The sequence below is a fragment of the Mirounga leonina genome, unplaced genomic scaffold (genome assembly GCF_011800145.1).
Source record: "Mirounga leonina isolate KUSES-001 unplaced genomic scaffold, KU_Mleo_1.0 Mir_128, whole genome shotgun sequence".
NCBI classification, from domain to species: domain Eukaryota; kingdom Metazoa; phylum Chordata; class Mammalia; order Carnivora; family Phocidae; genus Mirounga; species Mirounga leonina.
This window is the reverse complement of record NW_023270320.1, coordinates 13,464,292-13,487,389: the sequence shown is the minus strand read 5'-3', so window position 1 is coordinate 13,487,389 and position 23,098 is coordinate 13,464,292. Positions and strand designations below refer to the sequence as shown.

The 23,098-nt window shown below is 41.6% G+C and overlaps 1 protein-coding gene across 15 annotated transcripts in view; it reads left to right on the top strand.

Moving 5' to 3' along the window:
* The window catches only part of RBPMS (RNA binding protein, mRNA processing factor), a 173,904-nt gene that overhangs the window by 98,501 nt on the left and 52,305 nt on the right, over positions 1–23,098 (top strand). For all 15 annotated transcript variants that reach the window (XR_004679073.1, XR_004679072.1, XR_004679074.1 and 12 more), the window contains one exon: positions 7,518–7,668. Coding sequence is in view for 12 of the 15 variants with exons in the window: in XM_035004094.1 (XP_034859985.1) it covers positions 7,518–7,668 (151 nt within the window). In the remaining 3 variants the exon portion in view is untranslated. The remainder of the gene's footprint in view (positions 1–7,517; positions 7,669–23,098) is intronic.

The following is a 23,098-nucleotide window of genomic DNA, read 5'->3' as shown; positions in this document are numbered from 1 at the left end:
TAATGGAGAAACTTGGCAAGTGATCAAAGTTATCACTAGTAATGGGACAAAAATGACATCATGTGCCTCCTGATATAGTACACTGAGAATGACACATCTCTTCTGTGATATTCCTGCCAAAAATGCATAACCTGAATCTAATCAAGAAACAAATCAGATAAACCCAAGTTGAGGGACATTCTACAAAATAGCCTGTACTCCTAAAAAATGTCAAGGTCACAGAAGACAAAGACAGAGGAAGATACTCCAGGAGTCTTAAAGAGATGATAGCTGAAAACTATGTATGACTTTGGATTAGATCCTGGATCAGGAAAACAGATGGTCTTTGCTTTTGGGAAATCAAACTGTAAAGGGTAAAGGGGCATCGTGCTTCATCTTACTCTTACACAGTTCAGGGAGGAAAACAAAGCGTGTGGACGAAATCTGGGCAAAGGGCATATAGGAATTCTTTTTACTACATCTTTTCTATAAATCAGAAGTTACTTCAAAATATTTTTTTAAAAATGAAACCGAAAACTCTAATAGAGCTGGTCAAGTGCTTTGTGCTAGGGTGTCTTCTGTTAGTTCTGCTCTGGCCTACTAGCATTCCATAGGAAACCACTTCTACCACCTCTCCTCCTTTCTCCTTTTTAATCCGATTTTATAAATTCTAACTTTACAAATGAAGCATATTTGTAAGACACTCAATACAAAACTATACAAAACACAAGTTCTCTCCCCCTCCCCCACTATCACCACCAAAGTTACCACTATTTACAGGTTAATTGGTCACACCATGAACATTCCTGGGCTTGCACAGGTAGTGTTCACATACAAGTGTATATGGTCCCCTCTCCCTGCCAGACTACTGAACATTGTTGATCTTTTTTTTCTTAAACTTATGTTGCCATCAGGGTGGGGTGGGTATAGCTTTGCCTTATTCTTGACCAGTAATTTCTCTAAATGAATGCTTTCATTGTCCCTAAAACTAGTTGTCAAGGGCTGACAAACCGACCTACTTTACTTGTAGAGACACTGGGATAGCTGCTCGCTCATAGGTTTGAAGAATGTACCAAATAAACAAGCCTCCATCAGGCATCAGGAGAGCCCTGAAGACAGACCTCAGTGACAGGAACTGGGAGACCTTTTCTGTAGTAGGAGCCCATTCAGGTGACTTACTGCCGACCACCTCCATTTTCTGTGTCTGATACTCAAGGTTGAAATCCTCAGAACAAAAAACGTTTGGTCACTTAGTGCAGCACCCGTTCCTTGAATATAGTCAGAGCTGTTGCTAGGGAGGTAAGGGCTCGGAAGGCAGACGTGAGCCTCTGGGTGCCCTAGAGAAGAGGGTCCAGCAGAGCAGCCATCCCAAACTCCTTCTCTTACCAGATCTGCTCTAATTGCTTCATGTCTGGTCTGTTCGGTGTCTCCTTTCAGTCCAGCTGCCCTTTTACTACCAGAGTTATCCTCCACTACAGTGACTGTCAAATATCCCTATTCAAGCAGTATAGGGATAGCCAGTTCTCAGGTCCCATCCTAGATCTACTGAGTCAGAAACTCGGGAGGTGTGTTCAGCACTCTGTATTTAGGAAGTCAACCAGATGATTCTGATGCATGCTAACATTCGAGAATCACGGCTCTACTAAATCTGATCATATTATTTACCCAGTTAAAAAAATTTTAATAGCTATGCGCATATTCCAGAGTCCCTCCCCAGGCATAAAAGGTCCTGTGATCTCACCGCAGCCTGCTTGTGCAGTCCTTCACCCACCTCCCCTGCATGCATGTGCGTACATACGCACACTCACCCTTCTCTGCATCCTGTCACACACAGCTTTGCTGAGCCCTTTCCTGGACTGCCACCTGGTCAGTTTCTGCTCTTCCATCACTTCCTCTATGATGCCTCCACCTCCCTTCTTCCCCAGTCACTCTCTGCCTTGGCTGTGTTTCTCACGAGGCCCTAAGCATTGTGTTGATCTATTTAACCATTACTTTACCCGCATAGCTCCGCCTCTAGAGGTGGGCTCTGAGCTCCTCAAGACAGGGACTTCATTTCATTGGTTCTTTTTTTTTTTTTAAGATTTTATTTATTTATTTGAGAGAGAGAATGAGAGAGAGAGAGCACATGAGAGGGGGGAGGGTCAGAGGGAGAAGCAGACTCCCCGCTGAGCAGGGAGCCCGATGCCGGACTCGATCCTGGGACTCCAAGATCATGACCTGAGCCGAAGGCAGTCGCTTAACCAACTGAGCCACCCAGGCGCCCCATTTCATTGGTTCTTATGTCTCTGATGCATAACAAGAATTATGTGCGTGGTTAAAAAAAATTTTTTTTTTTTTTTTTTTTTTTTACTTTTAAAAGATTTAAGAGGGAGAGAATAGGAGGGGGGAGGGGCAGAGGGAGAGGGAGAAGCAGGCTCTTCGCTGAGCAGGGAGCCCGAAGCGGGGCTCGATCCCAGGACCCCAGGATCATGACCTGAGCCGAAGGCAGATGCTTAACCCAACTGAGCCACCCAGGTGCCCCCCCTTTTTTTTACTTTCTATCATGCAATTTCAAGCATACCAAAAAATAGAGAATATAGTAATGAACATCCATTAACCCATCACCAGAATTTACCAACTTAACATTTTGCCACATTTGCTTCATCTTTTTTTTCTAAGTATTTTAAAGTAAATACATGATGTATCATGACATTTTGTCATTATAGTCTTTGTGTTTTAGTACTAAAAGCTAAAGACATTTTCCTAAAGTCACCATAATAGCACATCTGATAAAATTGGCAATTCCCAAATATCACCTATGCCCATTCTGTGTTTTGTTTTCTCCATTTTTCCACAAAAGGTCTTTTACATCTGGTTTGTTCTATCAAGGACCACACACTGCATGTAAAGGTAGGCCCATAAGGATATTTTAATCATTCTAGAATAGCCCTTTTCCTCTTTTTTTTTTTCTGTTATTCAGTGAATAAACTGCTAGCTAATCTTTATCCCTACTCATGTGGGATAACATTAGTTCAAGACCAGTGACACTACTAAGGAGTTGGAATGATGTTGTACCTTTATGTTCAGAATGATTCAGTCTCATAGGGTCCCAAATCCATGATTTGCAGCTAATAAATCATTCCAGCACCAGCTAGAATGCACAAGAAGCCAGTGTCACAAGTGCTAGAGAAACGAGAGCTACTTCGGATCTGGGCTTTGTGCATATTTACTTAATAGCTTCTCCATCTTGTCTTCAGAAAGTCACTGGAAGAGCTAGAATTCATTTTAACAGTGACTCTCTGGATCTCTGTAGGCTTGAGTCTTCAGGATTTGGTAATTTTACCTTGCCCATTTTCTTGTGTTTCATTCTTTTACTAGCTTTTTCCTTATCCTTTTAGGACTCTGGGTTTTGATAGAGTTTTTGAACAATAAAATGGCATTTTTAAGCTAACTTACTTACAATGTTAATTCAGTATCAGTAGGACACACAAATTTGCATTTGGAGGTTTAAGCCCACGATTCAGAAAAATCTCTTTTAGTCTTTATTCACAAATAGTTCTTAGGCTTTGTTTACATTTAAGAGAAAGGGGAAAAGAGCGGTTTTTTTAAATTCCTTTAGCAGAGTCCTGAATGCAGTAACTGGCTGAATTTAAATCATAGTATGTAAATACAGAGTCTGAATTTTCCTTAGGAGTTGCTAATTGCTCTTAGTAGCTTTTAAGATTGAATTATTAGGACTTCCAGTGATTACAATTCCAGGCCATACACCAGTTGAGTAAGACTGCTCCTGTGGGTTCAGTCACCTGTGATGAGGGGAGAGGGGGGCATTGGAAATGGGGCTGGTGGAAAAGAGGAAAATTCCCTCTGTGAGGCCACAGAAGGTTCAGAAAAAGTACTGTGAAGTATTTTAGAAACTGTTGCCCAGGAAAGAAAACTGTGTTGGCATGGTAGCAAGACTAGCTGGGCTGCCCTAACAAAATACCATATATTGGGATGGTTTAAACAGCAGACATTTAAGACTCTCAGTTCTGGAGGCTAGAAAGTCCAAGATCATGTTACCATCAGATTAAGTATCTGGTGAGAACCCTCTTTCTTGCTCGCAGTCCTCACTGTCTGCTCATGTGGCCTTTCCTTGGTGTGTGCTCTTGGAGAGCGATCTTTGGTGTCTCTTCTTCCTCATCTAAGGGTATACTAATCCCATTTTAGGGGCCCACCCTCATGACCTCATCTAAACCTGATTACCTCCCAAGACCCCTTCTCCAAATACTATCACGTTGGGGTTAGGGCTTCAATATATGAATTTGGGGAGAACATAAACATTCAGTCCGTGACTCCAAAGCATGTGATTTGAAACTGCCCTGGTAGACTCTTAAGAATACTAGACTATTAAGGTACATTATTTGTCAACACTATCTTCATACCTCCCAGAGTTTGCCCTGGGTAGGGATTTCAGTCTTTGCAGATCATCGTGAACCTGTATTGGTTTGGTCACAGTGTTTCAGGCCACCTTAAAGAGAGACTGTTGGCTGTCCCTGTAGTCAGATCGGATTGCTTCTAAGTAACTCTTTTCTCAAATTGACATCATACTGATAGCCAGAAACTGTCCTTTCTGATCATCATGTAAAATAAGATACCATTTACAGGTTGAAGAGAAGGGTTTCTCTTCATTATACGACGAGTTTTGGTGAATTACAGGCGGAAAAAGTTGATTTTGGAACAGGCACAGACGTAATCTTACCCTGACAGGGTTTAATGTGAAGTCACTCTGGCCAGAGAATAATCTTATTAGGGCTTTCATTAAAAGCACGAGGTGTTGGGTTGGTTTTCGGGGTTTTTTTTAATGTCTTCTTATCTATCTTCCTCTTTTCTTTCCTTCCACTTCCATGTTCTCCTTAGCCCAGCTCCCCTCCCCCCCTTCATCATCCTTTAACATTTAAAATGTTTTTGGCTTGGCTGATCCCTCTGGATAGGAACTGAGCTAGGCAGGATATTGATTACCAAATATGGTATTGCTGCTAAAGATGTTAGAGGAATGTGGCTTGTATTCTAAGCCTCCGGCCTCTGAATAAGCTGCCAAACAAATTAGGTCATTTTAACTTCTGAGCTTGCTTTTTTTTTTTTTTTTTTTTTTAAATAAGGAGCTGGAACTCTGATTTGGAACATGATGGTGTTGTTACTTTAGCTCACACAGGGAGGAGGGATGTGAAGAGGGGTTGGGAGTGGAGGGAGACTCAGTTCATCATGTTTTAGGACGGGAGCCACCAGTCCAGGCGGTGTAAAAGGCAAGCATGTTGTGCAGAGCCTCTGTTGACCCTGGAATACCAGTGGAAGAGCTGAGGCATAGAATTCAGATGTGCCGCCTCATTGCCTTCTTGTTACTGAGGCTAGAAGGTCCAGAGGACCACTGACAGGTCCCAGGATGCTCTTCTCCGGTTACAGTGGCCCCAGCCGCCGTGATCAAGTTGATGTGGGCTCAGTTCCTTCTTCACAGGAGGGTTGGTGGAGTTCAGTGCCAGGGAGGACACCCTGAAATTGATGGCAAATCGTTACTATGCGTAGCTCATGGCTTGTCATGTGAATAAGCGAGTCCTTCCACAGCATACCTTTAAATGATAGCCAGGGGCTGACGCATTTGTCTTCCAGCAAAGACCACAGCTCTTCGGGTCCATATTTGGAAATATTTATTCTGTTGTGATATTAGCTTTGATAGAGTACAATTCTCTCAAGTGGAAGCGGATGGAAGTAAACTCTGCTTCAGAATACTACTGTGTTCCTTTTCCTCATATACATCTTTGGCAAGATAATACTGAGGTTTCCTAAGTTGAAACAAAAACTGAGACCAGTTAGGGAAAGAATTTCTTTTTACATTTCTTATAACTGGCATCCCCCTTTTTGCTTCTTCTTGTCAGTTAGGGCTGTACAAAGTGGATTCCTTCTTTTCCTGCCCAAACCCGTTTGCCACCTTCAGTGTGTTTCTTCTCAGAGAATGGATAAATCAGGCTCACAAAGAAATTTCACCCACTCCAGGATGTCTGTAGGTCAGGGCTTGGTGGCTTTTGTTGTACCTCCCTGAGGACCTCTCTTGCCTCCTTCCCCCTTATTTCTCTTATTGCTGCTACCATCCAGTCACAGGCTCTTCTTCCCATCTTTGGAGCTGAGCCTGTGAAGTTCAGAGTTGTTCATCCTGGTGCACGGAGTCAAGAGATTCTTACTGATTTCTGGTGGGAATGGCTCTGACTTTTCTTCAAGTGAATCAAGTAGAAAGGGGACTTTGGGGCCCATAGGCCGACATGTGCACTAAATGGAAAACCTGTATTCTTAGGATACTCCTTTTCAGAACTCCACCCCCTTTCCAGAACATACCGTACAGACAAACATGGGACCTGAGCCTGTTATGGATGCACATTTATGCACTATACTGGGATATCTTTTTGTTAACTGTTGCTGGAATACATAGCATTGGAAAATAGATATCATGAGGTTATTCATTATGCTTAGTAATGGAGGCATTCTTTTTTTTTTTTTTTAAGATTTTCTTTATTTGAGAGAGAGCAAGCCCGAGTGGGTGGGGGAAGGGCAGAGGGAGAGGGAGATGCAGAGTCCCCGCTGAGTGCAGAGCTGGACTCTGGGCTAGGTCTCAGGATCCTGAGATCGTGACCTGTGCCGAAGGCAGATGCTTAATGAGACTGAGCCACGAAGGTACCCCAATGGAGGCATTCTTGAATGGTGGGAGGGTTTTAGAATAGACTTATCTTGTCCTAAATCTTGTGTTTTTATAATGTTTGTTATGTATTGTTTTAGGTAAACTGCAATATAGGGTCAAGGGTAATTGAAATTACTACCCTGTCTCTGGCCGGTGTAATCTGTTTTCTCTCTAATCATGTAGCTAATAAGCCAGCTGTAATCAAAACTGGGACTTTACCACAACAAGACATTAAAATTTTATGTAAACTTATAAGCTAACGAATTAAATGATACTAGCTACATTGAAATCTTAAATCTTAGTTCCTGTTTTACTAACTCAAATACATGTATCACCACGAAGAAAGAGCTCTAGTTAGGGAGGGGAATTTTCTCCCTTTATTTCTAGGTGATGAAACGAAGGCTTTGAAGAATGACATTGTTTTAGGCCAGTGTCAGAACACTACGAAGGGCCTAGATCGCTACGATTTCCAGTATTACACAGAGCTTTACAGGAATCATTTTATTCTTATTGGTATCCATTAATTGAAGTTTTTCACTATGCTAGGAATTTGCTGGTCCATATTTAAAACTTGAACCTAACGTTCAAAACCTAACGTTTCTGTTCAGGAAGAAAAAATAATTGAAAAAACATGTAGGAACTAAATGTTTTAATTAAGTAAACAAAATCTCCCCTGACTTTCTGGACATGTGGTATTACAGGTTTTCATGTATTCTGTGTAAGTAGTGAGAACCCGGGTTCTCGCTGACCTTTTTTTTCTGATAGGCCAGGATTTACTGGTGTGTTTATTTTGTCACCATTCCGGTTTGACTCTAAGGAAATGAAAACATCTTCCATTTGTTCTTTATTTCCAAAGGGCATCCGCTTCGATCCTGAAATTCCGCAAACACTACGACTAGAGTTTGCTAAGGCAAACACGAAGATGGCCAAGAACAAACTAGTAGGGACTCCAAACCCCAGTACTCCTCTGCCCAACACTGTACCTCAGTTCATTGCCAGAGAGCCATGTAAGTTGATCTCCTTTTCATTTAAAAAAAAAAAAAAAGAATAACCAAGAATTGTGTGCTGCACGTGAAATTACACCACAGGACGTAGAGCTAAGTGTCATTTTCCATTTCTGTGAAGAGGCTGTGGATTCTTCCTGTCTGAATTCCAAATACAGCAATCTTGTTGATGATTGGCTGTCCTAAATGGTGGTTCGGCTAGATTAGAACTGTAACTACTACACAATTTCGTTTGATGTGCTGTAGATTTCCTTAATGTCACCTTGACCTTATTGTGAGGGTGTTCTGTTTGCCTGGGGGTACAAACCCTTCTTTATTTCCCCATCCCTGGATAGGAGAGTCTGTTCTCAGCATTTACTTCATTTGTTGAAGATCATCAGTTCTGTGGCTTGGGAAAAGAGAATATTAAAAGTGAAAGCAGCAGATAAGTTCTATTTTTGAGAACAGTTGAGCCCATAAAATCTAGAAGGAAAAGTAAACACACACAAAGAATTTATATGTTGGAACAATCAGTTCTAGCAAACTAATACTGGTAAATTTAAGGAAATCTAGGGCTTCCTGTTTTAAATTAATTGGGTAAAGACACTGACTAATTGCTAAACAAGTGTCTTACCCCACCTAATGAGCTTATTCCCTTAAATGGCCAGTCTACAGTTTTGCCTTTGATTGAATAACTTGAAAAGGTTGTCTTAATTTTCTTTCTTAAGCTCAGTCAGTAGCATAAGTGAGGCGTGAGATAGGCCTTAACTTTTCTTTTCATTGCATAGCTATATGTGATTTAATATGGCAGGGCATTCAGGGAATCCCAAGTGACTTGCTGTTATTTGGAATATTTTTGCCCTGTCTTTCTTGATCTTCTTTCCAAACCACATGATCTTGATCTTCCTGCTTTCCTTGACAATACTTTTCAACTTTTCTTATTGAAATTGAAGGGCACATGAGTTTCTTTCTCCCCCCATGTCATGTGTGTGTCAGGTTTAATCAGGTTATTTTGGACGTTATAGCCATTCTGTAGCCCTGTAACTCTTGAGAAAGCTGCCACTTGTCAGTGGAAACTAACAGATAAGAGTTTCTCCTCCAGTGTTTTCTAAAATTTTTCTGTGAGTCCAGAAGTCATAATAAAAAGAAATTTGTTCTTCCATGTCCTAGAGAAACTTGAATCCTTTCTAAACAAAAGTTTCATCTTATGATCCAGTTGCACTATGGGAGGATGAGTGGACATTTCTTACACATTTCTGTATCCGTACAGCATCTAGTTCAGTTACCTTTTGTACATTGTATATATTTAATATTATAGTGGTAAGTGGATAAATATTTTAATTTGGCTATTTGCAGAATTATTCCATTTGTATGCCTCTTCTTTTCCCTCTGAAATGTCTTGATTAAGGCAACAGAAAAGAGGATTTGTAAGATACCTTGATTTAGAAAAGGTAACCTAGAGTACCTCTTTAGTTTTCTAGTGAATTTTCTGCCTCAGATCTGAGAGTGCTTTGAAAAGATGAATTCAGACAGCAAGTATAGTGCTGGTGATACTTTATCCTTTCAATTCTTTATTGAATGCTTTTGTTCTGGGACCTCAGTTTTTTGTTGTTGTTTTTTTTTATCTGTTTCGAAAGCTCTGTGAAATTGGTCGCCAGAAAGGTGATAGCCAGTTCACTACAGGGTATGCAAAAGCAACAGAGATGAACAGACTGGACATCCATGAGTCTCTGAAGTTCTAGGAGAGCTCAGAGCAAAGTTTAGAACACCGCTCTGGCCAGCTCTATCCACCTCCCTTCCCTGTGTACAGAACAGCTCAGAAGTGGTCAGATAATTTCCATGGCACGGGCTGCTTGTGGCAAAACAAACTTGACGTTTAAAAACAATCCAAAACACTGGCAAATTCTTGAGAAAATAAAAGCATGATTTCTCTTAATACAGCTCCTTTCTACGACACAGGGGTCTTGATGAACAGCAATTCCACTCTGACTCAGATCGACTTTATCGTCCATTACAGTTCCCTCTGGAAATTATGAACTTCCCTGTCACATAGGCAGAATTGTTTTCCTGAAAGCACACTGCAGACTAAGAACCCTGGTGGTTCTTCACTGGCAATTCCAGTTGCACTGTGCCTTTAATGGGTGTTCAAGGTGGTGGTCAGTTCAACCACTGTTGAGTAGACTGCAGTGGAATCTTAGAATTTGTAGGACTGGAGCACCTGGGTGGCTCAGTTGTTAAGCGTCTGCCTTCGGCTCAGGTCATGATCCCGGGGTCCTGGGATCGAGCCCTGCATCGGGCTCCCTGCTCAGCGGGGAGCCTGCTTCTCCCTCTCCCACTCCCCCTGCTTGTGTTCCTTCTCTTGCTGTTCTCTCTGTGTCAAATAAATAAATAAAATCTTTAAAAAAAAAAAAGAATTGTAGGATTGGAAAAACCCTATAGTGGCACCTGGGTAGCTCTGTCAGTTAAGTGTCCAGCTCTTGATTTTGGCTCAGGTCATGATCTCGGGGTTCTGGGTTCGAGTGCCTCTTAGGCTGCACACTCAGTGGGGTGTCTGCTTGAGGATTCTTTCCATCTCCCTCTGCCCCTCCCCCCACTTGCTTGTGCTTTCTCGCATGCGCTCTCTCTCTCTCTAAAATAAATAAAATCTTTAAAAAAAAAAAAAAAACCCCTATAGACTTCCCTGTTGTGGATGATGAGAGAGGTTTTTAATGTTTCTTTCTGTCAATGTTTTTTTATAGTTGTGGCTGAAAAGTACCCATTGCCATCACTAAAGGAAGAATGTGCTAAGATTCAATTATACAACAAATACTTACTTGAACTCTCGTTTCTCAGATATCTGTTGAACTTTAATGAGCTCTCAGTGTGCTAGACACTGGGAAAAAAGGGGACTGGTTGCTGCCTTAAAAGAGCTATCAGTCCAAGGGATTGGTGGTGGTCAAAGTTGTCAGAAAACTTGGCCCATATAAAGGATGTAAAAGATTTTTTGCAGCTTAGTCCAGATTGCTCCAAATCAGACTTATTTGCCAAGCACCTGCTGTTTGTGCAGAGCATGAAAAATGAGAAAACTAGGTATTGCACTTGCTAAAGGAGATGGTGGCCTGCAATGGAGAACCTTGGCCTTAGACTTGAAGATGTCCGTGAGAGTTCTGGTTCTGCCAGTCATTGTCAAGCTTGTCAAGTCATTGTCAAGTTGGACCTTAAACACACTGAACCTTGCTCTGCTCCTGTTCTCTCAGCTACAAAATGGGAATAATACCTTATTCACATGCTTCTTACAAGAGCTAAATAAAGCAAGATCCTAAGATTGTGTTGAGGATTAAGTGGCTGTAATAGATGTAGAGGGCCAGGCAAACATAAAGTATAATCTTTTTTTTTTTAAAGATTTTATTTATTTGACAGAGAGATAGCGAGAGCAGGAACACAAGCAGGGGGAGTGGGAGAGGGAGAAGCAGGCTTCCTGCCGAGCAGGGAGCCCGATGTGGGACTCGATCCCGGGACCCCGGGATCATGACCTGAGCCGAAGGCAGACGCTTAACGACTGAGCCACCCAGGTGCCCCATAAAGTATAATCTTAATTTCTTAAAAAAACAATTGAGTCACTTTTCTTTCCTAATTGTTAAAATAGTCATTGATCTTCTGAGGCTTTTCATCACTGTGACTATAGCCAATTGTCTTTGCAAATTAGAAGAAAGGATGAACGAAAGTGTCAACACACAGTCCCAGGAAAGTATTATACTTCCCTAATGAAATTTTTATAATTTTAACTTCTTACTCTCTTGTATATAATGAAGCAAGAAAAACACTGTGAGAAAGTAGGAAGTAAGAGATAACAAAATTTATAAATTACATAAAATTCTAGATTATGCATTTGCTTGTACAGGAAAGTCGTGTTCTGTAGTGTAAGAACTCCACTTTAGAGATGAAAACAGGGCAAGTCACCATCTCTCTGAGTTTTGTTTTCCTTGTCTATAAAATGATGATACTGTGTGCCAGACATTGCTAAGCATTTTACGTGAACTGGATTCTCAGTAGCACTATTTTACAGTTGAAAAATAGGCCTTAGGAAGATCCAGTAACTTTGAGGTGTTACGGGTTGAATTGTGTTCTGCCAGAATTCATATGTTGAAATCCCAACAACCACCAGTGGCTCCAGATTAAGTGTATTTGGAGATATAAAGTCTTTAAAGACATCAAATTAAGTGGGGCCATTAGGGTGGGCCCTAATTCAATATGACTAGCTTCCTTAAGAAAAAAAGATGGGCAGGGATGTGTTCAACAGAGGAAAATCCAGGTGAGGACATAGCAAGAAGGTGGCCATCTGCAAGCCAAGTTACAGAGGCCCAGGGGAAGCCAAATCTGCCCCCACCTTGATCTTAGAACTTACAGCCTCTAGAACTGTGAGAAAATTAATTTCTATTGTTTAAACCATCCAGTCTGTGGTAGTTTGTTATGGCAGCCTGAGCAGACTAATACATCAAGTGATAGAGCCTGGATTTAAATTCTGACCTGTTACTTTTGTTTTATAACTTTGATCTAGTTACTTAACCTCTCTGTCTCCATTGTCTCATCTATAAAATGGCAGTAATAATTAAACTTACCCAAAAGGTTGTGAGGATTAAATCAATTGACACGAGAGGGTCACATTCACAAGAGTGAATAATTTCAGTGACTGTTTAACACGTACATGTAAGAATGTATACATTGGGGCATCTGGGTGGCGCAGTGGGTTAAGCATCCGACTCTTGGTTTTGGCTCAGGTCATGATTTCAGGGTTGTGAGATTGAGCCGCGAGTTGGGCTCCATGCTCAACATGGAATCTGCTAACGTTTCTCTCTGCCCCTCCCTGTGCTTGCTCTCCACACCCCCCCCAAAATAAATAAACCTTTAAAAAAAAAAATTAAGAATGTATATGTTGATATGCCTTCTGTTCTCATAGTTGAGACCTGTAGTTTTTCTGCCTTTGTATACTTAGCATCTGGAACCTAGAAATACATGTGAAGTTAAGATACTGCAGATTTTATTTTATGCTTTTTCATTTGGAAGTTTAAAAATATACAGTGTTTAAAATTTTTCAGTGTTATTGAGGTATGATCAGGAAATGATAAAATGCACGTATTAAGAGTGTCTATTTTATGAGTTTTGTCATAATACATAGGGAATTGAGTTGACTCAGTGCCCTTGATCTGTTTACACTGCTTGTGACGTACTGTATTCTAGTGACAACACCTACAGAGCTTTTACTCAGAGTCAACAGATTTTACCCATTTAACTAGAATTTTATGGAGCAAATATCAGAAGACTCTAGAACTTCGCAGTAATTCACATTCCTAAAGTCCAACCCCAGGGATTCTGGCTGGTCTAGAACTCATGCTCTGTATTTTTAAAAGCTTTTTGGATGTTTCTGATGCACAGTCAGGTTTGACAATGCCTAGCAGAGCAAGTTAAATTCTCCTACTGCTGACACACTCTTCTCCCCAGCCTTGTACCCATTCCTATTCCCCACCCCAGTCCAAAAACAAAGCATGCTCTCTTAAATTAATGCTCTTATTAAAAATACCTATTAAGCACATAACCCCTTGGTGAATAATCAGATCAATTCCTTGTTTTCTTGCCATACCACTGGAATTTCCCATTTATCCAATATTGACCCTGACTATGTGGAAGTGAATTTTCTCTCTCATGTCTGAAAAGATCCTCTGAAAGTTCAGAGAACTTCTAAGGTGTGCCTAGCAAGGGCTCTCCTAGGGCCAACACTCTGGAAGCATGAAATCAGTTAACTTTCAACTCTGTGGGATGGGGCCATTCAGGGCCTGATCTGAAGCTCCATGTGCCCATGGAACAGAGTTAGGGTACCTGCATTTTTCAAGGAAGCATACACAGCATGTGCCATTGGAAAGACTGAGGGTGCCGTCCAGTCCCCAGCTCTGCTCGGGAATGTGCAGATGCCAGCTAGTAGCAGGCCCTGTGTATCCCACACCTGCTCTCCGCAAGTGGGGTTGTTCAAAAAGCCAGCGACTGGGCCTGAAGAAGACCTAATCAAGCTGCTTAGGGGGAGGCAAGGCAAAGACAGAGTTGCAGGTGTTCTGTGGGGATGGGGGCAAGACTCTTTTGCTATGAAAAGCAACTTCCTTGGATTTTTGTGTTTCATATTACATACTGCAAATGGTTTTCTCGGATGATAAAAATTGTACTTCTCAAGGGAAGAAAAATTTCCAGCAGTCCAGAAAAATATAAAGAAGAAAATAAAAGTCACCAAGTTATACCAGAGATAACCACCATTAACATTTTCGGGTCTGTCCTTCCACAACTTTTAGTATGCATATAATAAAAAATGTATCTCTATCCAGTTTTTAAATTTCAGAATCATTTAATTAACCCTTTACCTTTAAGATAAAATTCCCCCCCCCTTTTTTGTTTTTTAAGATTTTATTTATTTATTCAACAGAGAGAGCGAGCAGGAGAGGATGCAGGACTCGATCCCAGGACCCTGGGATCATGACCTGAGCCGAAGGCAGTCACTTACCCGACTGAGCCACCCAGATGCCCTTAAGATAAAATTCTGATGTCCAGTGAGATTAAATGGCCTTTAGGGCCAAAAGTAATATCTGGGCTCTGAGAATCCCATGCCACAGCCTCTGTGGTGCCTTTGCTGTAAGGTACTAATTCATAGTGACACAGAGCCCTTGCTAGAATTAGAGCAGGAGGAGGGGTGGGAGACCACTGGTAGATTACCTAATGCCCCAGGTGAGCACAGCCAGCTCCTGGGCTGCCGGAATTCAGGTGGTTGGTTGATTGATCTGTCGGATTTTATTAAATGGATAGGAAGAAAGGAAACAGCTATTGAGCCGCTATTCTAATTCTTAAGAACAGTGTAAAATACCTATTTTCCAGCCAAGAAGACTAAAACAAGTTTGAGTAACTTCCCCAAAGGCACACAGCTTATTTTAGGCCTAATTGCTGATCTCACTGCACCACATTCCTAACTTAGAGCTGACAGGTGCTTTTGGCTATAGTTGCTTTTAAGGTATTCTTTAGGAGGTGCTTTAAACTCCAGCCATGGAGCGCCTGGGTGGCTCAATGGGTTAAGCATCCAACTCTTGATTTCAGCTCAAGGTCATGAGTTCAAGCCCCACATTAGGCTCCACACTGGAGCCTACTGAAAAATAAATGAGTGAATGAATGAGGTTTCCTCATTTTCAAATGTCAGTAACTAATTGAAGTTTTTCTTTAAAATACAGAGAGAGGGACACCTGGGTGGCTCAGCTGGTTAAGCGTCTGCCTTCGGCTCAGGTCATGATCCCAGGGTCCTGGGATCAAGTCCCTCATCGGGCTCCCTGCTCAGCAGGGAGCCTGCTTCTCCCTCTGCCTGCCACTCCCCCTGTTTGTGCTCGCTCTCTCTCTCTGACAAATAAATAAATAATCTTTAAAAAAAAAATAAAATAAAAATACAGAGGGGTACGTGGGTGGCTCAGTCAGCTAAGCATCCGACTCTTGATTGCAGCTCAGGTCATAATCTCAGGGTCATGAGTTCGAGCCCTGAGTCGGGCTCCCCACTGAGTGTGGAGCCTGCTTGGGATTCTCTCTCACCCTCTCCCTTTCCCACCCCCTTACCCATGCTCTCTCTAAAAAAAAATTAACTCAAGCCTTTAGAGATGATCTTATTAGAGACCCCAGAGGCCTGCATGAGATTATAAGGAAAAGATTTCAGGGCAGGTCACCGCTCAGTGAAAGTCAAGCTTCCATATAACTTTAAAGCATCAGATTTTGATGGCCAGGATGCACTAACTGTAAAATGTATTTTTACATAGTTGACCAAATTGAACTATTGATGGTTTTTATTTAGTTTTGGTATGGTTGATTGAGTTGTTTCAGAAAATGCAAGTGACCCATTTTCAACAGTTCAGGTATTTTAGTTTAATGAATAATGGTATCATCAGCAAAGATGAGGATATTTGACTTCTTTGATTTATACTTGGATGACATGTAGGCAGTTTTCTAAAGTGTTTCACATCATTCAAGGAAATGGAAATGAGCATGAATGGAAACAGGCAACAATACAGCTCTGTTTTACATTGTTTCAGATCCTAAGACTTCATTTGCACAGTCCTCTTGAAACAGTGATGGTATGAAACCAGCATATATACCTACCAATTTACGGTTAAGTAGACAGTGTGTTCTCTAGGTGGTCCCTCTTTGTAAAGGCCCCAAAAGCTGATGAGCAATCTGCAGAAAATTTTTCACACAGATCAAAAACCTTAGTTGCTCCTTATATAAAGGATGGGATTGAGAGACCTAGTCCTGCAATTGTTTGAAAGTAAAACTAACACAGGGACACCTGGCAACTGACTGCCTTCGGCTCAGGTCATGTCCTGGAGTCCCAGGATCAAGTCCTGCATCAGGCTCCCTGCTCAGCAGAAGTCTGCTTCTCCCTCTGACCCTCCCCCCCTCTCATGCTCTCTCTCTCTCTCAAATAAATAAAAATCTTAAAAATAAATAAGTAAAACACAGAAATAGGAGGGATTGTCTAACTGGCTGTTGGGTCTGTTATTTAGGGAGATAAAAGATTTGAGTCCATTTTAAGGAACATCCTTGCAGACAGGTATGTTGACTACATGATCCCAATCTGGGCTCATCTGCATTTGAGAAATAAGCCCAGTATCCCTTTTTCCTTGAATCTTCTCTTTACAAAATTATAGTTTCATTTCATTTTGTAAAATGACCATGCTTAATTCACTGTATTGTTAGAGTAGGAAACCATAAATTAAATTTAAAGGGTTAAAAATACATATTTTTCTACCATCTAGAAATAACCACTGTTAATGTTCTGTTGCATATCTTCCTACATACATTTCTATCCTTTTATGTGTATATGTATAAAAAATAGTGTGTCAGGTTATCTTTGGTTTAGTTTGATTACAACATGTGATCACACTGTCCTCTTTTCTCACTTACCTCAGGACCAGTTTTCCATCCAGGACTGTATACCCAAAGCATTATTTTTTAAGGGCTCTTTACATGGAAGGTGTAGTGCTGGTGAGGGCCTTTGATGCCTGGCAGGGAATTTTTTCTAAATTAACTGGTGGGGAGAGAATGCAGATTGTTGAGCATGGCAGTCTTGTGCTTTAAGGAAGACTCTCCTTCCTTAAAGCTCTAGGAAGCTGCGCTGGGGAGACAGGAATGGAAGTAGAACACCATAAAAATCTCTTTTATGTAGTGGAGGAAATAGAGTGGTGGTGGGGAAGTCACTTTCCCGAATTTTTTTTTTTTTTTTTAGTATGTCTTGAAATGCCACTAGGAAGTACCTTGGGGATGTAGTGCTTCTAGGAAGGAAGCTTCGCTCCTCCCCAGACTCCCACCCCACTTCCACAAAGTTTTAGGGAAAGGAACCAGTGATGGTGAAGACACAAATTATTTCACCTCTTTTTCTTACCCCAGTCTTTGCCGGTAAGGGTTTTGATGGGAGGGAGGGCCCAAGTGTGAAAAGGAAGTTGTGGAGTAGAGCAGTAATGGGGAGTCTTTGGGTGGCCAGAGGCCTTGGGAAATGGTACAGGAAGGGGGAGCCAGGAGATGGACACAGGGAGGAAAGAGGAGGCAGCTGGCTGCCAAGTGGAAAGGAGACCAGGACCTCAAAAGTATGGAAGCTGAGCTTTGCAGGATTGTGCTTACTTGGATCACGTGCCCATTCCCTCTGAACCAGCTCCACGGCGGGACTGCCGAGGGATTGTGTCCTTGCTGTAGAGTGGTTTGAAGCTACCAGAAGTGATGTTCACAGAAACTTGTCATGGTTTCCCTTCTGGGTATTGAGACTTCATAACGATTGAGTGATCCACTGAGCATATTCTCACCCCCAACACCACAGGGCATTTGTGGGCTGATTCTCACACGACAGGGAAAGGCCCATTGTCAAGAATGAGGACATGAGGTGCACCTGGGTGGCTCAGTCGTGAAGTGTCTGCCTTCGGCTCAGGTCATGATCCCAGGGTCCTGGGATCGAGCCCCGCGTCAGGCTCCCTGCTCTGCGGGAAGCCTGCTTCTCCCTCTCCCACTCCCCCTGCTTGTGTTCCCTCTCTCACTGTGTCTCTTTCTGTCAAATAAATAAAATCTTAAAAAAAAGAATCAGGACATGAATTTAACCCTCAGGATATGTATGAGGGTACCAGGTGCTTAGGCCCCTGGACATTCTGAGGAATAGAAACATGAAACAGATGAAGGGGGGGAAATCGGAGGAGGAGACGAACCATGAGAGACGATGGACTCTGAAAAACAAACTGAGGGTTCTAGAGGGGAGGGTCGTGGGGGGATGGGTTAGCCTGGTGATGAGTATTAAAGAGGGCATGCTCTGCATGGAGCACTGGGTGTTATGCACAAACAATGAATCATGGAACACTACATCAAAAAAACATGAAACAAAACTCCAGTCGATGAGGACAGCAAAATACTCTTAGAAACCAAGACACCTTAATAATGTTTATTTCCCCATATGTCCCACTCTGACAAAGCAAAACTATTCTCCTTTAAAAAAAAAAAAAAAAATTTTACTGTACCACATCAGTGTTTACAGCCCACTTCTGCCCGTCTTCTCTTCAGACCTGCACACGTTCCTAGTTTTTGCTTAATGTGGATAATTTTTAATAACGAAATTTAAGGGTGCCTGGGTGGCTCAGTTGGTTGTCTGCTCAGGTAATGATCTCAGGTCCTGGGATCGAGCCCCGCATCTGGCTCCCTGCTCAGTGGGGAGCCTGCTTCTCCCTCTGCCCCTCCACCTGCTCATGTGCTCTCATTCTCTCACGCTCTTTCATAAAGAAATAAAATCTTTTTAAAAATAAATATTTATTTTTATTATTTTTTTATATTTATATTTAATTATTTTATTTTTATATTTAATATTTATATTTTATTTTAGTATTATTTTTTAATACTAAAATAATATTAGGTAATGGATGTGGTAAGGTACATATATATATATATGGATGTGGTAAGATATATGGATATATATATCTATCTGGTCTATATATAGATATATCTGGTTTTATGTGGGAGGTAAGTTACTGCAGTACTGTGTAGATCAGCGAATCTGATCCAGTTATTTACAGTACAGTTTAATGAGTTAGCCTATCTTTGATTAGCAATGGCTATTAACATTTTGCTTTGAATTTGTTTCTTGTTTAATCATTGATTAGCTGTAAACAAAGGCCTAAGAACTCAGGAAGTCAAATCTCCTTGGAAATCACAGAATTCTTTTGCAATGCAAATAACTGCCCCAACTTTCATGTTTTGTAAACTCAAATTATTCATTACATCTGCAGAGAAATGAGAGAATAAAGGAGTTAGTTTACTGGGACATTCCAGAAGAAACAGCTACCATAGACTTAATTCTGTTAACGCCTTGTACTCTCCTCACTCACTCATTAAAAGGAAGGCATTTCTTAAAGTTTGATGCAGGCTCTCTGTTTCTTCCCTTCTTCCTTTTCACACACTTGTAAATCCTCAAAGAGGTGCCTTTTCTCGGACAGCAGTTCTCATAGTATTTGTCTGCCAACCCCTGGTTGGTCTCCAAGACCCTTTCAGGGAGTCCCCAAGGTCTAAACTATTTTCATGAGAATAGTTTATTTTTCTTACTGGGTAGCAGTGGCTCAACTACTGGCACCTTTGTACATGTCCAGACAGCAGCACCGAACTGGACTCAGGAGCATTGTGTTCTTCACGGTCCCATGCTGTGGTTAAGAAACCAGTTTCACCTGCGAATGTCCTTGATGAAGAAGTAAATATTTTTATTCAGTCTCAGCTCTTGATTACAAGTCCTTTTATGATTTTTTTTTTTTTTGCCAGAATGGGAAGGATACATATTACCATATTGAAAATTAAAACAAGTTTTAAAAATATTTACTAATTCATTTAAAAAATATGGCCTCATGCGGGGTGGCTGGGTGGCTCAGTCGTTAAGCGTCTGCCTTTGGCTCAGGTCATGATCCCAGGGTCCTGGGATGGAGCCCTGCATTGGGCTCTGTGCTCAGCAGGAGGCCTGCTTCTCCCTCTCTCACTCCCCCACTTGTGTTCCCTCTCTGACTGTGTCTCTCTCTGTCAAATAAATAAGTAAAATCTTAAAAAAATATATGGCCTCATGGAAGTAGATAACTTGTGAAGGAAGGAGTATTTTAGTATCTTTTACAGGTAATTGTAGAGATTCCTTTTTTGCATTACACCAAGATTTGTTGCATTGTGAAATCTGAAACTTTATCCATGAGCTTTTTGTACTGTTACATTAAATTCCATTTCCTATTTTTTTTTTTAAGATTTTATTTATTTATTTGAGAGAGAGAATGAGAGACAGAGCATGAGAGGGAGGAGGGTCAGAAGGAGAAGCAGACTCCCTGCCGAGCAGGGAGCCCGATGCGGGACTCGATCCCGGGACTCCAGGATCATGACCTGAGCCGAAGGCAGTCGCTTAACCAACTGAGCCACCCAGGCGCCCCCATTTCCTATTTTAGTTGGGTCTTTTACCCATGCATGATTTTATGGTATGACACATTGGTCATTTGGAAAGTATTGGTTCACTGAATTATGCTGATCTTTAAAATGTTGCCTCATTTTATTCATTAATAGTTATCACCCCTGATCTCACCTGTGAGGCCATGCTTTTTTTTTTTTTAAAGATTTTATTTATTTATTTGACAGAGACAGAGAAAGCGAGAGGAGGAGTGGGAGAGGGAGAAGCAGACTCCCCGCTGAGCAGGGAGCCTGATGTGGGGCTCGATCCCAGAACCCTGGGATCATGACCTGAGCCCAAGGCAGAGGCTTAACGACCGAGTCACTCAGGCTCCCAGTGCTTTCTTTATAATATACTACAACCAGGGGCGCCTGGGTGCTCAGTCGGTTAAGCATCTGCAATTAAGCATTTGCCTTCAGCTCAGTCATGTTCCCAGAGTCCTGGGATCGAGCCCTACATCAGGCTCCCTGCTCAGTGGGGAGTTTACTTCTCCGTCTCCCTCTGCCCCTCCCCTGCTCCTGCTCTCTCTCTCTCAATTAAATAAATAAAATCTTTAAAGATAAATATATATACTACAACCAAAACAATACCTTGCAATAGGTTGAATTAAAAGCAGGTATGAGAATCCAGTTGTCTACTATTACACCAGAGAATAAAGAGGTTTGCAAAAATGTAGAACTGAAGTGTTTCCTTATTTGTTTTGGTGTGTGTAGCTGTTTTTCACAAAACATTTATCTTAATAGGTAATGGTTTTTTTAATGAATTGATAAATGTTTTTAAAATTAAAGTTTTAATTTTTAATATGATAGAACCCATATAAAAGTTCTTTGGGGTCTTTAATAGTCTTTGGGCATGGAGAACCTGCAGTCACCAGATGGCTACTATAGATTTGGGGCAGGTGATTGAGTTTGCAGCCGCTAAAGCCATTCAGAGCTAGACTGGAGGGAAACAGTGCCCCACCAGTGCCTGGGGCCCTGCAGGCTCACATACCAGCCTGGGGTTTGACTACGGGCTTCTATTTATTCCACTCACTCTCTGGAGACCATCCCAATAGCTGCATACGTGGTAGTTTGAAGAGCTGGATGATATGCCTCCCATTCATTCGCAGAGAACTTCCTTGGGGGAATGATCTGGACTGAGTACCCTTCAAAACTGTTCAATCACCCCCACCCCACCCCCATTGCCAAATGGAATACAAGTTCACTTCAAGAAACTTGGAAAAGATTAAAAAAAAAAAAACAAAAAAAACCGGGGGACAGATTAATGTTTCTAAGTTCCCAAACCTAGAGACACAGGGTGTTAAATTCTATTATATTTCCATTGTATTTTTTAACCTATAGTTTTATAGATGAGATAAATTTTTAAATACAGAGGTTTAAGGCATCTTTAACAGTCGTTGGGTCTTTAATAATAGAACTTTATATGTAACATAATATCTCTATTTCTTGTTTTAAGTAGGCTCCACGCCCAGCGTGGATCCCAATGTGGGGGCTTGAACTCATGACCCTGAGATCAACACCTGAGCTGAAATCAAAGAGTCAGGCATTTAACCACCTCTGCCACCCAGGCGCCCCAATATGTGTATTTTTCAGTTGAATGCGGAAAATTACCTCACACCTCCCCGCAGAGATAAGCATTTTAACATTTGTGATGAATAGTCATACAAAGATACACATGGTTATATTTGTATTACATGCTGCTCTGATTCCTGCTTTCATTCTCCATTCTAGGCCACATTTTTGCCTATCAATGAATGTATAGCTGAATTGTAACAAAGGAATGTCATGTAATCAAGTTCTTTTCCTTGGGGAAAAGCCTGGCAAAAGTGGTGGTTTGGAGAATAAGAGAAGTGAAAATCTCAAGCTCGTGGTGCCGATGCAGGTCCTTTATCATCCTCCTTTTCATTCCACAATGTGTGTAGCACTAGGGTTTTAGCTGTCCTGAGAAACGATGGAGTTGCAGCCAGAAGCAGCATCTTGGTTTGAACGAAATAATCTAATTAGTGTCTGAGGTGAAGGAGTGTCTTTCTGTCCTTTAATTCAATATCTCTCCGGAGGTCAAGGAGATCAAGCTGGTCAAACATTAACAGCTCTGTACAGGAAATTATGGTGAGTTCCTGTTTCAGTTTTCTCACTTGAGTTTAGCAAACATTTGAGGGGAGGTGAGCGATAAAAAGCTGAATAAGGTACAGTTCGGCTCTCGAGGTGTTTACGCGTTAGTAGGGGAAACAAGCCTGTAAATGACTGCAGTAGAAGGCAGAGCAAGTGCTAAATTGAAGGTGTAGGTAATGCTGTGTGCGGATGAGAATGCTGGTAACTAGGGGGAAGGGAAAAGATCTGGAGGTCTGCTGACCTAGCATCTAAAGATGAGAAAACATTTCAGTAAGGAGAGATGATGTAGAAGTGATCTACAGACTGAAGGAGTGGCTTCTGTGAAGATCAGACGTGAAAGTGTAGGAAGGAAGGGGTTAAAGCAGCACTTGCAGTCTGGTGAAGCCAGAGAGGTGCGCAGAAGGAAGTAGAGGGTGACCACACTGGGCTGGGGTGGGCTGTTGTGCCAGATCTAGGAACTCCATAGATACCAGGTGAGCAGGCCGAGATCGTTGCTGGTTATTTATTCCTTCACAGAAGACATCTCACCAGCATGATGCTTTAGTCATCCCAGATGAACATTTATGTTTAATATCAGCAAGCTGATAAAGGAGGCTGGATTGGGGGTGGGGGTTAAAATGACATACACTCACTGTTTCACAGATTCTGAAGGTTAGAATACCAGGCACGGGTTTACTGGGTCGGTCCTCTGGTCATGGTCTCACAGAGCTGAACTAAATGGGTTGTCTGGTCTGCAGTTTCATCTTCTCTTCTATGCCCACATGGTTGTGGTGGATTTCAGGATCTTGAGGTTGTAGCTAATTGGCTAGAAGTATGGTTTTTTATAAGCTGTCATTTAATTGAGCCAACTGCTACG